The sequence below is a fragment of the Canis lupus genome, chromosome 17, assembly GCF_003254725.2.
Source record: "Canis lupus dingo isolate Sandy chromosome 17, ASM325472v2, whole genome shotgun sequence".
Taxonomy (NCBI): domain Eukaryota; kingdom Metazoa; phylum Chordata; class Mammalia; order Carnivora; family Canidae; genus Canis; species Canis lupus.
Window position 1 is genome coordinate 25,743,213 of NC_064259.1, and position 16,607 is coordinate 25,759,819.

The 16,607-nt window shown below is 34.4% G+C and overlaps 1 protein-coding gene and 1 pseudogene across 17 annotated transcripts in view; both read left to right on the plus strand.

Moving 5' to 3' along the window:
* BIRC6 (baculoviral IAP repeat containing 6) overlaps window positions 1-16,607 on the plus strand; it is a 230,751-nt gene that overhangs the window by 97,442 nt on the left and 116,702 nt on the right. For all 17 annotated transcript variants that reach the window (XR_004806282.2, XM_025454221.3, XM_025454229.3 and 14 more), the window contains 8 exons: window positions 1,462-1,589; window positions 5,037-5,168; window positions 6,388-6,603; window positions 7,412-7,595; window positions 8,296-8,451; window positions 11,484-11,617; window positions 12,285-12,438; window positions 14,498-14,614. Coding sequence is in view for 16 of the 17 variants with exons in the window: in XM_025454221.3 (XP_025310006.1) it covers window positions 1,462-1,589; window positions 5,037-5,168; window positions 6,388-6,603; window positions 7,412-7,595; window positions 8,296-8,451; window positions 11,484-11,617; window positions 12,285-12,438; window positions 14,498-14,614 (1,221 nt within the window). In the remaining variant the exon portion in view is untranslated. The remainder of the gene's footprint in view (window positions 1-1,461; window positions 1,590-5,036; window positions 5,169-6,387; window positions 6,604-7,411; window positions 7,596-8,295; window positions 8,452-11,483; window positions 11,618-12,284; window positions 12,439-14,497; window positions 14,615-16,607) is intronic.
* Window positions 8,480-11,477, plus strand: LOC112664556 (60S ribosomal protein L4-like; annotated as a pseudogene).

The following is a 16,607-nucleotide window of genomic DNA, read 5'->3' on the forward strand; positions in this document are numbered from 1 at the left end:
AACTGGCTATTGGCCTGGAAGTTCCAGCTGTATGTAATTTATGTAAAATATGAATTAAATTTACCAGGAATCTGTTTTAAGGATAGAATTTATTTTTGAAGGATTATATGGACAAGCCCCTTATGACTTTTTAGTGTCTAAATGCAACCATGTAAAAATAAAAAACAAAACAAAACCAAATAAATAAATAAATGCAACCATGTCTTTCATGAGGTTTTTCTCCATGCTCATTTAAACACTTTCTAATACCATACATATAAATGAATTTATGAATAGGAAATCTGTGAAGAGTTCTTTATTTTATTATAGTGTGTCATTATATTTATCATACAGTTCTAATTATAAAGGGCTTTTATGCGTAAATATGGAAATTCTCAGATTTAATTTTTTTTAGTTTCAGTCTTTCTCCATAAACACATGAGACGTAGAAATATTTAAGAATTAAAGGAAGTCCAACTGCAAGACAAATTATTTTCTTCCTTTCTTCTAAGCTAACAACACTTTTATAAAGGTTTTGAAATAGCTATATCTTGTATCTAAATATAGTCATTAATTGCTATAAATTTTGAATTTTACACATTGTCAGTATTCTAGCATTAAGAAAGGTCGTCCCTTGAGGCGTTTTATAGACACATCCATCAGTTGTTTAGGTGCACATTGTATTTGGGAAAAGAGTGGGGAATTTTTCCGTATAGAGGGAATGTATCTTAAATATTTAGAATCTGTGGGTCAGCTTACTCATTTAAAGGATATAGATACCTCTATAAAATTACATATAACTACAATACAAAGTTGGAATATTACAGTATTGGAAGTCATAGTTTTTATTTATATCATTCGGTTACTGTGGAAACACATTGATGGAAGACATTTTTTGTAGGTTTTGAAGAATTTGAATTGACTTAAGAAATGGATAGTAGAGAATAGGAAAAGATGTCTTTAGGTTAAACAGACATGAACCAGTAACTGGAGATGGGTCAAATGTGATGTTGAGCAGAAGAATGATACTAAGTCCAGACATATTTTTTAAAGTGAGAGAAAGTAGAGTTTCACAGCATGATTTTTAAACTTATTTTTGCATTAAGTCAGATTATTGAATATCCTGTTTTTATGTCCTTACACAAAAGCATGACAGAGGCATTAGTGAACCATTTGTTAATAAATTGTTCGAATTGAGTTACATTAGAGCTATATTGTACAAAGATTAATCTTAAACAACTGGAGAAAGATAGCTGTTATCTTAAAACATTGGAGACAGAGAAAGCTCCGATCTTGAAGTCATTTAGGGTCTAGATTAGCTTAATAGGGTTAGATATTACTAACAGTTTATAATGTCTGATTTTCTTTAAAACTGCTTTGTAATGATTGGCACATTTACAAATTCATATTTTCTGGGTTTAGAAGGTACTTTAAAATCATATTTAATAGAGTTACTAATAAAACCTTTTCTTGCTTTTATAGGTAACCAGTGGAGTTTTATTAACAATAATCTGCACACTCAGAGCATAAATAGGTCTTCCAAAGGCAGCAGTAGCCTTGATAGATTGTATTCCCGAAAAATTAGAAAGCAGCTAGTTCATCATAAACAGGTAATTTTCAATATGTCTTTTAAATTTTAATGTTCGAGAACATTGCTTTTGAGGTTGCATAAGACAGACTTGTTATCAGATCTTAGGTATGATATTTAATGAGGTACTTAGGGAAGTTGTTTGACAATTTTGAGACTGAGCTTCCTTATTAGTAAGATGGCAACAATTTGTAGTTTCTGGATTTTTGGTGAGATCTTTAAAGTGTCTACCTCTTCCCATCTCACTATCATTCTAAGTGAGAGGCCATAATTTTTCCTTTGTCTAGTCAAAAGGTGTCTCTCTCTATTTTGTCACAGTCGAACCTTATCCTTTTTATAAACATTTTTACATTTAAATTCAATTAATTAACATATAACGTATTATTAGTTTCAGAGGTAGAATTCAGTGATTCATCAGTCTTCTATAATACCCAGTGCTCATTATATCATGTGCGCTTCTTAATGTCCATTACCCAGTTACCCTATCTTCCCATCCTTCTCCCCTCCAGCAACCCTCACTTTGTTTCCTATGATTAAGAGTCTCTTATGATTTGTCTAATCCTACCATTTCTTTCTCAAATTTTTAATAGCTTCCAGTTGGCCCATGCTTGACGGTCAAAAGTCCTTAAGATGGCTTTAGGGCATCTACCATGGGGTCCCTCTCTATAACTTTCAGGTTTGAATTTTGGTCTAGCCATATTGAATTTGAATTTATGAAACACCAATCCCAGTTTTCTCATATATAATTTTTGTATGTGGTGAGTTTCCCTACCCCCCACCCCGCACCACATAGTTTACCCTTTTGCTTAGATAACTTACTAGGCATTAGTTTATATTAACTTCCTCAAAGAGGTCTTCTCCGGTTTTGAAATTAGAATAGTACCCTATTCAATATATTCCCCATGTGTTCTGTATTTTTTCTTTTATTGTATTCATCATAAATTTTGGGAGGATTCTTTTATCTTGTTAACATGAAATTCATGCATTTTGCTGTGAGTAAATGATTTCTTAAACTGTTGTTAGGAGTCATGCAGAATGTTATACCTGGCTTTTTTGCTCAAAGTGATATTTTTGAGATTCATCCATATTGAGTATATCCGTGGTTCTTTTTTTTATTCTTGACCACAGTTCCATGGGTGTTCCAGAATCTGTATCCATTTTCCTGTTGATGAACCCTTTAGTGTTGGTTTTTTCTTTTTGAAATACAAATATACATTTTTTGTCTTTCTGCTTATCGTGCAAACATTTGCATATACATACTCTCTATCTTTTCTTCACAGAAGGTCATGTATTAGAATGTGGGTTTTATTGTAGGACACCTGTGCATATATTTTTTTTAACTAGTCCCATGATCCCTCCTAGAAAGTGTACATAAAATTTGTTTGATAAGCATTTTACTGTGTAGAGGTGAATTTATAGCTGACATCAGATTCTTATGAGACAGTACTTTATTATTTCTACTTTTTTAAAAGAGTCTCTTATGGTATATACAAGGTTAAATACTATATCCTTCATACAAACTATGAAGCCTAGTTTGTTTTTCAATAAATATTTGTATAATTGATTTAAACTGTAGTGAGAGTTTATATGAAAGTCCTTAGGATCTGGCAAGTTTGTGAAAGCTTTAGGCTTTTTAAAAAACATGGGCTTAGCAATAAATTACTTATTTTTGCTTACAAGTTTTTCAACTGTGAGGTAACTTTGATCTTTGGCAGGAAAAATGATCTTAAACTTTTCAGCTTTTCCCTCAACTCTTTTTTTTTTTTTTTTTTAACTCTGAACCAATTTTAGGTGGTGATAATTTTCATCCTTTCAAATTTAGCTAATTTTATTGAATATGTTTGTTTGCTGTATTTAAGATATGAAGATGGAACATAGAGTAAAACCTGATAGATTTTTCTTAGTGAAATATTATTTTAGTCTTCACCTTGAAGGACATTATTGTGACAATGGCAAAACTTAAAATGGGATGTGAGGCATAATTGGTAGTAGTGTTGTATCAGTGTTACTTCTTTGATTTTGATGGTTTTACTGTGATTTGCAGAAGGATCTTGTTTCTGATTAAGATTGTGGTAGTTTTGAAATAAATTAAAAATTGTATTTTTTAAGTGCCATGTGTTTATCATAGAACTCTTAGAATTATTTTCTTTTTAAATTAATTGATTTTTTTTAGATTCTATTTATTTATTTGAGATAGGGGGAGCAGCAGAGGGCAAGGGAGAAGCAGCCTTTCCAGCAGGCTCTCATGTTGGAGCAGGGATTCCAGCCAGGGGCTCGATCCGAGGGCCTCCTGAAATTATAATCTGAGCCAAAGGTAGATGCTTAACCAACTGAGCCACCCAGGCACTCCTAGAATAGTTTTCTAAAAATACTGATTGGTAGCAGTTCTTACACATGTGTTGATTAGTAAATGTGCATGCTGTTTTTAATTTAAGATACATGTTTCTTCATATATGGAGATTATAGCCAAGTGAATATTTCTTTATGTTAATTTTTCTCATAACAAAAATATCTATCAAAAATAGAAAATAAGGAATATTCTTCAAAGAAATAGTTTAAGTTCTTAACTAAATCATTCATTTATAAACCTGGCCTTTACTTTATAGGGACTTTCTGTTTAGGATAATGTTCTGCCTTATACAGGGATGTGGTTAAGTCATTCAGTGGATTTTTAAGGTCCTCCTGTGCAGACATCGTTTTTTCTTTGTTTTGATTCATTGCTAATGACTAGTGGTTGCCAAGGGCTAGGGATTGAATAAATGGGATAGGAGGGACATGGATAGGCAATATAAAAGGACTGCACGTATAGTGATGGTTCATGTGTCAATACATAGGTTGAATTAATACACAAACAGAGACATACCCTCAAAAGGGTAAAAGTGAATCTGGAGAAATCTGAATAAAATTGGTGAATTTCCCCATATTGTGGTATTATAGTTTTACAAAATGCTGTCATTGAGGAAATTAGGTAATGTGTACATGAGATCTATCTTATTTGTTATAACTACGTATCTACAGTTATCTTAATAAAATTTTTAATGAAGAACATAGACATTCTGAAAAATGTACTACTCGCAGGATTGTCATAAAAAAAGTAAGAGTACTGTGCAATAAAAATATTTCCCCCATATATTTAAAGATACTTAATTTTTCTACAAAATATATCTACCAGTCTCATTAATGGCTTACATAAGAAAGTCTTCCACTTATTTCCATTTCCCATGGGTGAGGAATTAAGTCTTAATTGTAATTTGTAGAGATCAGTCAAGATTTGGAAATGACTTACCAGCAACACAGTTAAAACTAAATCTTTCAGAGAAGTATTTATTCCATTAGTTGGTTGTATGAAAACTGAAGTATATAATAATTTACTTTGTCATTTTTAACACTGTTAAGTAGCTTAACCTAAATTAGCTTAATTTAGGTTGAAAAGATTAACTTTCCTTTCTTTTTTTTAAAAAATTTTAAGCAACTTAACCTATTAAAAGCTAAACAGAAAGCTTTGGTGGAACAGATGGAAAAAGAAAAAATACAAAGTAACAAAGGATCATCATATAAACTTCTGGTAGAGCAAGCAAAACTAAAGCAGGCTACTTCAAAGGTATGATCTATGCTTCTTAATGCAATTATTTTGGGAAAGTCACTTTCACTTTTAATATTTTAAATTGAGTATTTAATATCTTTAATAATTAGTAAACTTAAAATTTTGTTCTTATCAACAGAAAGTTTTATTCTAAACCCTTTTTTGGGGGGAATGTAGCTTTTTTTTTTATTTTTTTTTTAATTTATTTGTGATAGTCACAGAGAGAGAGAGAGAATGAGGCAGAGACACAGGCAGAGGGAGAAGCAGGCTCCATGCACCGGGAGCCCGACGTGGGATTCGATCCCGGGTCTCCAGGATCGTGCCCTGGGCCAAAGGCAGGCGCCAAACCGCTGCGCCACCCAGGGATCCCCGGAATGTAGCTTTTAACTCAAGGAAATAGATGATAAATGTGGACTTCTAGTATGTTTCCAGTGTGCTTCCTTTCAGTGGATTGTGTGCCAATAAATTGAAGATAAAAGATTCAAGCAAATGTAGTTTTCTTAATGTGTTCTTTCTAAGTGAAAATTAAGTCCATCGATTTTCAAATAAAATTTTAAAATATAACTTAATGTCTTTTTTTAAGTGGGAGAGGAATAACACATACAGCAGCCAGTTTTGTTTATTGTGTTCCTATACATATGAAGTTACAGTTATTCCATCAGATTTTGAGACAACTTAATATTCTATACTTAATGTTATATTACATAAATTTCTTTATCATCCACCTTTATGAATTATGTTTAAGATATTTTGATAATTTTTATTCAGGATGTTAGATTTGACCTAATCTAGCAATTTCATTTTTCTGAAATTTTATTATGTATCCTATACCTTACTCTCAATAGGACTTTAGATATATTGGTCAGTATAGCTTTTAATAATTTTATTTTGAATCTTATGGTTTATCTAAAATTTTGTTCTTTAGAAGTTGTAAATTTTCTAAGTGAATATTTTCATTCCATAAATAAATTTATACTGGGGCAGCCCGGGTGGCTCAGCGGTTTAGCGCCGCCTTCAGCCCAGGGTGTGATCCTGGAGACCTGGGATTGAGTCCCACGTCGGGCTCCCTGCATGGAGCCTGCTTCTCCCTCTGCCTGTGTCTCTGCCTCTCTCTCTGTGTGTCTCTCATGAATAAAAAAAATAAAATCTTTTTAAAAAAATAAATTTATACTGAAGAGGAATTTTCATTCAATAAACATTATTTACTGATTTAAATATTGTCAATTTCTCTCTGTAGCATTTCAAAGATTTAATTCGGTTACGTCGGACAGCAGAATGGTCCCGTTCTAATTTAGACACAGAAGTTACAACGACAAAAGAAAGTCCAGAGATAGAACCACTTCCATTTACCCTGGCCCATGAACGTTGTATTTCAGTTGTGCAGAAACTTATTCTATTTCTCCTCTCCATGGATTTTACATGTCATGCAGATCTCTTACTGTTTGTTTGTAAGGTAAGTAAACTAATAGGCATAACATATAATTACAGACTTAGATGGTAAGAAATAGAAAGAATGTATTCTTTTTAATGTATTTAGTTGTTTTTTTTTATTAAGAGTAATAATAGTGCTTTTAATGGTTTTTCTTTATATAAGTCAGGTTTTTTTTATTGTGCCTTGAAAGACTTAAAAAATTTTTTTTTTTACTTATATCTTAGGAGTTTGATTTCTTAGGAGACATGATTTATAGTTTAACCTAGTTAAAACTAAATCTAGATTTGAAATGTATATAAGGTGGGTCTATCTCCAACCTACCTTTTTTCTATTAATTAAAATAGGAAATATACAAATAAGTGTCAAATTATGGTAGTGAAGGGACTTTAATTCCCCGAAGGCTTTCTTGTAGCATATTCATTATTTATAAAAAATATTTTTATTCTACCAAGAATTTTTTTTATTTTGTTTATTTTAGAAAGAGAGTGCTTGCGTGTAAGTAGGGGAAGGGGCAGAGGGAGAGAAGCTCAAGCAGACTTCCCACTTAGCATGGAGCCTCAAGTGGGCTGATCTCATAGCCAGGCCCATGAGATTGTAACTTGAGCCAAAATCACGAGTCAGACATTTAACTGACAAAACCATTCAGGCGGCCCCACTATTCTACCATATTTAATGAGATTTTAATATTTGCTCATGAAAATACATTTCTTTGTGTTTCATCTCAAGTTGTTATTTTGACACCAAAAACATATCTCATCAACTATTATTCCAATAGTTTGTTTTTGAGAAAACATATGTAATTGCTATAATTTTGTGAAATGTATTGCAGGTTCTTGCACGCATTGCAAATGCCACGAGGCCAACTATACATCTGTGTGAGATTGTGAATGAACCTCAACTGGAAAGACTACTATTACTTTTGGTTGGAACTGACTTCAATAGAGGAGATATATCTTGGGGTGGTGCTTGGGCTCAGTATTCCTTAACTTGTATGCTACAGGATATATTAGCAGGTTTGTCCTGATTTATTTTTCGTGGGGTATGTCCACATTAGCTTGTCATAGCTTAAATAAGTAATGTTTATTTTTTTTTTTTATTTTTATTTATTTATTTATTTATTTTTTTAAATTTTTATTTATTTATGATAGTTACAGAGAGAGAGAGAGGCGCAGAGACACAGGCAGAGGGAGAAGCAGGCTCCATGCACAGGGAGCCCGATGTGGGATTCGATCCCGGGTCTCCAGGATCGCGCCCTGGGCCAAAGGCAGGCGCCAAACCGCTGCGCCACCCAGGGATCCCCAATAAGTAATGTTTAAAAGAAACTGTAACCCCTCAAAGTGTAATAGGTCTATTTAATGTTACAACAGTAGCAACCATTTAGAATTACAGTTGATAGAGCATATATGCTGTCATTCTCTTTTTTTTTTTTTTTTTAATTTTTATTTATTTATGATAGGCACACAGTGAGAGAGAGAGAGAGGCAGAGACATAGGCAGAGGGAGAAGCAGGCTCCATGCACCGGGAGCCTGACGTGGGATTCGATCCCGGATCTCCAGGATCACGCCCTGGGCCAAAGGCAGGCGCTAAACCGCTGCGCCACCCAGGGATCCCTATGCTGTCATTCTCTATACTGGAAGAAAAATAGATTTCAATATGTTTTGGAGGTCTGTTAATAAATTATTAAAACAATTAAGACTATCTTCTTTTGTACAGGAGAGTTGCTGGCTCCGGTAGCTGCAGAAGCCATGGAGGAGGGAGCAGTAAGTGATGATGTAGCTGCAACAGCCGGTGACTCTGATGATTCCCTGCAGCAGTCTTCAGTTCAGTTGCTAGAAACTATAGATGAACCTTTGACACATGATATAACGGGTACATCCTTAAATTATGTTTTATGTAAGATAGCCTCAGCACTCTTTTTCTTTTAAATGAAAATGATTTTCAGAATTAAGAATTTTAGTGATGTAGATAATTAATTTTCATATTTTTGTCTTAGGACTTTGGCCTTAGTAACCATATTAGTTAAATATGTTTTGGTTTGATGCTCTGAATGAATGCTTGTTGTAATAAAATGCTCTCCTTTCATAATGTCCTAATTATTTTGCTATGGTTGAGATTTGGCTATATTTAAGAAAATATAATCTAGAAAACAGTTAAAGATACACATTGGTGAAGATAGCAAAGTTAAAGTCTCTTACTCTTTAAGATCCAGACTTTTCAGGGTACTTTCTCTTCTCTTTCTTCATTTTTTGCCTTTTTAAAAACTGTATGTGTATCTTAGCATGTACAGTCCTTTTCTCCTTACTTTTTGAAGAGTATATTTTAGTTACTAACATGTATGTTGCAGGGGCTGTGGTCATTTCACCAGTTTGTCATTTTTCAGTTTTATGTTCTCTCATAAGTTTATTCTTTTTACCTGATTTTCCCTTATCTGGAATAGACTTCCTTCTCTTGTTTGCAAGATGAACTTCTTACCTAAGATTTGCATAAAGCTTGCTCTCCTCCAAGAAGCTTTTTCCACCACCACCCCAGCAGTATTGGAGACTACCTTTGGTGCTGCCTTCCACACTAGATGGTCTTGAATAGCAATCATCATGCTGTAGTTGATTTAATTTCTGTAGTGTATCCTCACCTCTGGACTTTGATTAATTTATTGGAGAGCAGAAATTTGTTTTATTAATCCTCACATACTCAAACCCTAGTACAGGCTGGCATGTGTTAGGCATTCTATAAATGTTGGTTGGATAAGAGGGTAAGAAGGATGGGAAAGTAAGATTTATTGTAAGGCATAGAAGTCTGGTTAAGAACTTTGAGAAATCTGGAATCCCTGGGTGGCGCAGCGGTTTGGCACCTGCCTTTGGCCCAGGGCACGATCCTGGAGACCCGGGATCGAATCCCACGTCGGGCTCTCGGTGCATGGAGCCTGCTTCTCCCTCTATCTATGTCTCTGCCCCTCTCTCTCTCTGTGTGACTATCATAAATAAATAAAAATTAAAAAAAAAAAAGAACTTTGAGAAATCTGAGAACAAAACAATTTCTAATTTCTAATTCAGAATAGGAAAATAAGATATTAACAGCTTTTCCTCTAGGAGCTGCAGGGTTGAGAGGAGCATGACCCTTTCCTACCCTGTGATGGTGTGTGCTCATCCACTGATATCTGTATACTCTGAAAATTGGGAATCATCTGGCAAAATGTTACTTTGCCTGCTGTGTTCAAGGGTCCCATTTGACATGATATTGTGAACTTTGTTCATATCACCTTATGTAAAAACAACAGATAGCTGGCAGTGAATTAACAAGTCATCAAACCAGTGCTGAGTCTTGGGGTACTAGCAGAGCTCAAATTCTCAGAGTTCGAGGCAGTGGGACTCACAGTTCTGTCCAGGATTTTTTAGAAACATGTATTGTGGGGCCTGCATGTTTACACCAAACAAAACCTGACATTGTTGGCACTGGATAGTGAACACAACATAGAAGCTATATACCATCTGCTCTGCCCAGGGTGCCTTGACCTTACTAGCTCTGGTCATGTCTAAAGGTCATGATATTGAGGAGGTTCCTGAACTTCTTTTGGTTGTTGAATATAAAATTGAAGGCTACAGGAAGACCAAGGAGACATTTTTGCTTCTTAAAAAACTTAAAGCCTAGAATGATATCAGAAAGGTTGATGATTTTCAGTGAGTGAGAACTGGTAAGAACAGGAACAAAATGAGAAACCGTTGTTGTATCCAGCACAGGGGGACTCTGAATCATCTATAAAGAGGACAGCAGTATCTTCAAAGCCTTCAGGACCATCCCTGGAATTATTTTACTTAATGTAAGCAAACTGAGCACTTGTGACATTTCTGAATTTGTACCGAAAAGACTTTCTGCAAGTTAGAAGATCTGTGTGGCACTTGGCATTAGACTGCCTCTCAAGAGTAACTACAACCTTCCCTTGCACAGGATGCTTAATACAAACCCTGGTAGAATCTTGAAAAGCCCAGAGATCCTAAGAGCTCTCGAGCACCATACAAGAGGATTCATCGCAGGATCCTGAAGAAAAATCCACTGAAAAACCTGAGGAGCCTGTTGAAGCTAAACTCCACTGCAAAGGCCATAAGCCAGAACACCATTCTTCGTCTGACGCCAAGTCACAAGCTGTGAATGGTTCAGGCAGCAGCAGCCTCAGAAGCCAAATCAAATGAGAAGGAGGTTCCAGGCAAGAAGCCTGTAATAGGGAAGAAGGGAAAGAAGGCTGTTAGTTGTTACTGTGAAGGATGTGAAGAAGCAGAAGAAATCTTTTATGGGGGAAAACAAAGGCTGCAGCTACTAAGAAACCAGCAGCTATGAAGAAGCCTGAAGAAAAGAAGCCTACCAATGAAAAAAAGCCTGCTGCATAAAAGCTTACATTTGTTTATTCTATAATTGTCAAATCATTTTGGACAGCTTATTTTGAATAAAAATTTATCAAAGGGAAGAAAAAAAAAGGTGAATAGCAATCATAGAACTTAAATTTTCTTTGCTTTTCACTTTAATACTGGGTATCATTTTCTGAAATATTTGATGTAACATAGTGCCTTACATATTAGAGGTAGGTAATAAGATGAGTAATATCCATTCTAGAAATGGTTAATGATTATTTTTAGTAACAGTTTATGCAACCTGATTCAACAAGGGCTAATTCCATGGTCTTTTTCCCTAGGAAGTCAAATGTTACTGCATTCTGTTTTTAATTGCATGTTCTAGAGTGATACATTTGTATACTTAACTATTGTTTAATTGTACAAAAATTTAGAGATTTTTTTTATAGTAGAAACATGTTACATACAAGTAAAATAACTTTCTCTGTAATTAAAAGTAATATATTGGTTAAATTTTATGTTACATGTTCTCTCAGTAAAATCATTTTGAATTATTTGAAGGTGCACCTCCTCTTACTTCTTTGGAAAAAGATAAAGAAATTGATCTTGAGCTACTTCAAGATCTAATGGAAGTTGACATTGATCCTTTAGATATTGATTTGGAAAAAGATCCTCTTGCAGCCAAAGTTTTTAAGGTATGATATGCTATTCTTTGCAGTTAAAATATTTCATTTTATACTTTGGGTTTAATCATTTAAAACAAGAAAGTATACATATTTTTTTTTGAAAGTATACATATTTATCACTAAATGCAATCCATTAGTCATTGTTCTCAAAATTCATTAATTTGCAAATAGGTCCTATAGCAGTTTTTTAAAATATCAATAGAATAGGGGAAACTTGTACCCTTTTATTAATGTAGCCACTATTATTGTCTTATATATTAGTAAGAACCCATAATAGGCATGGGGAAGTTTAGTAGTAGATTACTAAATTTCAAGCAGCATTTAAGCTCACCTAAGCTCAGTTTATTTCAGATTCTACTTCTGTGTTAGCTTCATTTTCTAAAGGAGAGCTACCCTTAATATTTTATATTGCTTCTTTTTGTTTATGAGTTTTCTTTTTAAGGATGCTAATTATCTGTCAACTTCTAAATAAAGTATTTTTAAATTTTGGTATAAAATGAAGAGAATATTATGGAACTATTCTTGTAGATCATTAAGATCATAAGTATGTTTTGGTGATTTAAAGGATAAGGGAATATTTATTTTATAGCCTTATTTGAGTTTAGAAAGTATAAATAATATGTCACTTTTAGTGAAGAGGTAAAAATAAACCACAATTTTTTTCCCCTCTTTTAAGCCAATAAGCAGTACATGGTATGATTATTGGGGTGCTGATTATGGCACCTACAATTACAACCCTTACATTGGAGGTCTTGGAATTCCTGTAGCAAAGCCACCTGCGAACACAGAGAAGAATGGATCACAGACAGTTAGTGTTTCTGTATCTCAGGGTAAGTGTGTGCTATATTTTAAGAGAACGAGCCTGACTGTATGCTGAGAGGGTTTAGTTTCCCACGTGTGCCATCAGAATGACAAAGCTATGTATTTCCGTGTCAGTCAGTTTGAAGGAGCTTCCATTTATGGGGCATCCTTTGTTTCTCAAAGTAACACCTAACAAGATATATTTGTGAGGTGTGTGGGATTGCCAGTGATTTTAATTAATTGTGCTTTCTTTTATTTTTTATTAATAATAAACTTGTGTTTTATTTGTAAACAGATTGAAACCACACTGAATACTATTTTTGTACTGTTTTAGTCATGTAGAATATATCAGACTTTTTCTAAAATAAAAATCTTTTGTTATATTTTGAAACAATTATGCCTTTACTGAAAAGTTGCAAATTTAATGAAACAGCATCTATTATCCTGAACCATTGGGAGTAAGTTGCTTATCTTATTTGTTTGTTTATTTTTTGCTAATCTTATTTATTTTTGTTTTATTTTTATTTGGTTTTTGCACAGATCAGGACATTTTTCTAGGTAAGCAGTCAGGAAGTACATTCTATCAAAATTAGGAAATTAACATTAGTACTAACATTCCTCATTCAGGTTTTAGCAATTGTGTTTAAATAATCTCCTTTATGCAAAGCAAAATGGTGCCTTGCATTTAATTGTCCTGGCTCTTCAGTCTCATTCAGCCTGGAACAATTCTTCAGAGTTCACTTTCATGACCTTAATGCTTTTTGAAGATTACAGGCCAGTTATTTTGTAAAATGTCCCTCAAAATTTGTGTTTAAGTACTATTTCCTCATGATTAGATTGTGGTCATGTTTTGTTTCCAGAAGTATCTGAAGTGTAATGCTCAGATTTTTATATTGCATGTTAGTTGGCTTATGGTTTAAATTTGTTCAATGACTGGTGATTTGATTTAAGGAGTTGTCTGCCAGTCCATTGTAAAGTTACGCTTTTCCCACACACACACACACAAAAATGTGGATTTGGGAGTGGTCCTTGGAAAGTATTTTTTTTTAATTAGTCTATTTATTTTTAAATAGCCTCATGGCTTCCTGTTTAATTCAGTGGGTCATAATTTGTTGTTATTTATTTGTTGCTAAGTTTTTATTAAGGTAAAATATAAATAACATAAAGTTTACCATTTTAATCATTTTTAAGTATACAGTTCCATGGCATTACGTATATTCACAGTGTTTTCTTGATTTATTTTGATGTTCAAATTGTACCAGATTTGACCAGTTGGTTCTTCTCCTTTAGCTTATCTATCTTTTTGATACGTTCTCATCTTTATTTAAGCACTTCCTTATTTCCTGGCAGGACAAGATGCCCCAGGCTAATCATTTCCTTTTCCTTCCCCAGACTGGGAATTAACTACTTCCACAAGAAGGGTATTTCAAAACCTTTTAGTGGAAGAATGTGATTAAGTAACCAAGATTTGGGTGCTAGGTATACTTAATTCCATTTTGGTGGCTGTTTCTGTGCTCTCTTGGTGGATAGATCTAGGGCATGTGTGTATGTGTGTGTGGGGGGGGGGCGGTGGGTGGGTGGGTGTATATTTACACACATTTGCATCTATGCTTCTGTATTTGCCCTTTTATCTAGAATGCCTTTAGTTCACGTCAGTATATCTGGCTATAATCTAACCCTGTGGGCCTCATTTTATTTTTAATTTAAAAATTTTTTTATTCAAATTCTAGTTAGCTAACATACAGTAATGTTACCTAGATTTCATTTTAACTTTCTCCCTTTCTATATTTATATCTCTTTTCTCCAACAGCGAGGAACCTATTTCTCATTATTCTTAACGAATTTGCTTCTGTTATCATTCCTTCATTTCCTGGATCTGCCTCTCTCTATAAAACCAGTCTCCCATTTTTAGCCTCCTTTGCACAGATATTGGTACCTGCTGTGGCTGATAATCCCTGACAGGTTGTTCTTATATGAGGACATACTCATCACCCTGATTTGCATTTGGATGTCAACATTTTATTGTAGGAAGTAGGACATGAGAAATAATTATCAAATAGCTCTTTTTCTTTTAATTGCTTTTTGTAGCCCTAGATGCTCGCCTAGAAGTTGGACTTGAACAGCAAGCAGAACTTATGTTGAAAATGATGTCTACCTTGGAAGCAGATTCCATTTTACAGGCATTAACAAATACATCTCCTACATGTAAGTGAAAATCACCATTCTCAAGGTTATTGCAACAAATGATTTATCTCTAGATTATTTTAAAGTGCATTTAGTGAGGACAGATTTTTAAATTCCATATGTGGTGTGAGTCTGAGTGGGCTAAATATATAGCACCTCTCCCTCACTAAGTTAGTAGCAAGTTGAGAGATAAGATAAAGGATTAATAAATTGGGAAAGTGGGAAGGGGAACAAAACAGCTCTATGTAGTAGTATGTTTACATTCAGTCCAAAACCTGAGTGGTGTTTTAGTTACTGTGTTGTATGGTTAATGAAATTCCTAGAGTTGTCTGCTTAGCTAGCTGCTTACGAGTTCATTGCATTACATCCACATTTATGATAAAGTGGATTTTTATTTTATTCTTTATTTATTTTTAAAGATTTTATTTATTTATTCATGAGACACCGGGGGTGGGGGGCAGAGACATAGGCAGAGGGAATAGCAGGCTCCACACAGAGGGCTCGATGTGGGACCCGATCTCGGAATCCTGGGATCATGCCCTGAGCTGAAGGCAGACACACAACTGCTGAGCCACCCAGGCGTCCCAGTAAAGTGCATTTTCAAATGTAGCAGTCACCCCCTTTTGAGGAGATGGAATGGGATGCCTGAAACTACAGATAGTACTGAACCCTTTATATATCATGTTTTTTCTCTCTCTATATATATACCTATAATAAAGTTTGATTTATAATTTAGGCACAGTAAGATTAACAATAATAGTAAAATAATTCTATACTGTAATAAAGATGAATGGGGTCTCTCTCTTTCTCAGTCACCCTTCTGGTGGTGATGTTTGGTGATAAAATACCTGCATGATGTGATGAAGTGAGGTAAATGATGTAGGCATTGAGATGGAGTTTAGGCTACTGTTGACCTGTCAATCAAAGGATCATCTGCTTCCTAACTGCAGTTGACTGCTAGTAACTGGAGCCAGAAACCACAGAGAGCAGAACTACAGATAAGGGGACGCTACTGCAGTGGCATCTTTATCATCCTTTAAGACTAGGATAGAAGAAATATATATAGGCCTAATTGAACTGCTAAATTGAGAGGATTTACTACCTAATTATCTACATCAAAGGAAGGCAAATGTTTGATATAAAGGACTGGAGAGTAAATATTTTAGGCTTTCTGAGCTGTACAGTGTGTTGGTAACTACACAAATCTGACTTTGTAGCAGACCGGAGAATAAATATTTTAGGCTTTCTGAGCTGTACAGTGTGTTGGTAACTATGCAAATCTGACTTTGTAGCAATAAAGTAGCTGTAGACAATATATAAACCAATGGACATGGTTGATACATAAACTGTTAAACTGCCAGGAGGCCTGCTTGTTTTGATCATCAGGCAGTAGTTTGCTGAAATAGAATGCTAGACTTGGGTAGATTGCCTCCTATCAGACGGGCACAGTTAAGATAGATAGCAGCCTGTCTCACAAAGACAAAAGATTAAGGAGCTGGTCTAGGGAGATAGTGATGTCTTTATTTTTCTTAGGCCTAGAAATTACTTCACCTTCTCTGGAGCATGGGGAGTAAAAGGGTAATGTACTGGTTAATATCTAGAAAGAGCATCTTGTTCTTCTTCCCCTATGAAGGAGAGTTTACAGTGCATTAGAGAAATTTGAGTTTTTAGACTTTTCTGTGTCAAATTGAATTCTTTCGCTTTGCTGGTGTCATTTATTTCTTATCTTGGGTTGGGAGATAGAAAAGTGAAAACTAAAGAAAAGGTCAACCAATCAAAAGATAACAATATTGATCCAGTAATATTGTATCTTATCTGTCAGTAATGGAGGGATCTCTTTGTTTGCCAGCTCTCTATGACCAGAAACAACTCAGTACTGACCTCAGTAGCCCTTTTCTTTGTTAGACGTTTCTTGTTTAAAACAATTTGTTAGAAGATGCTTTTGTAACTTGTATCTGCTTTTCTTAATATTGTGTCTTTTGATTATTGTCCTGTTTAGAACTGTGTCCCCCCT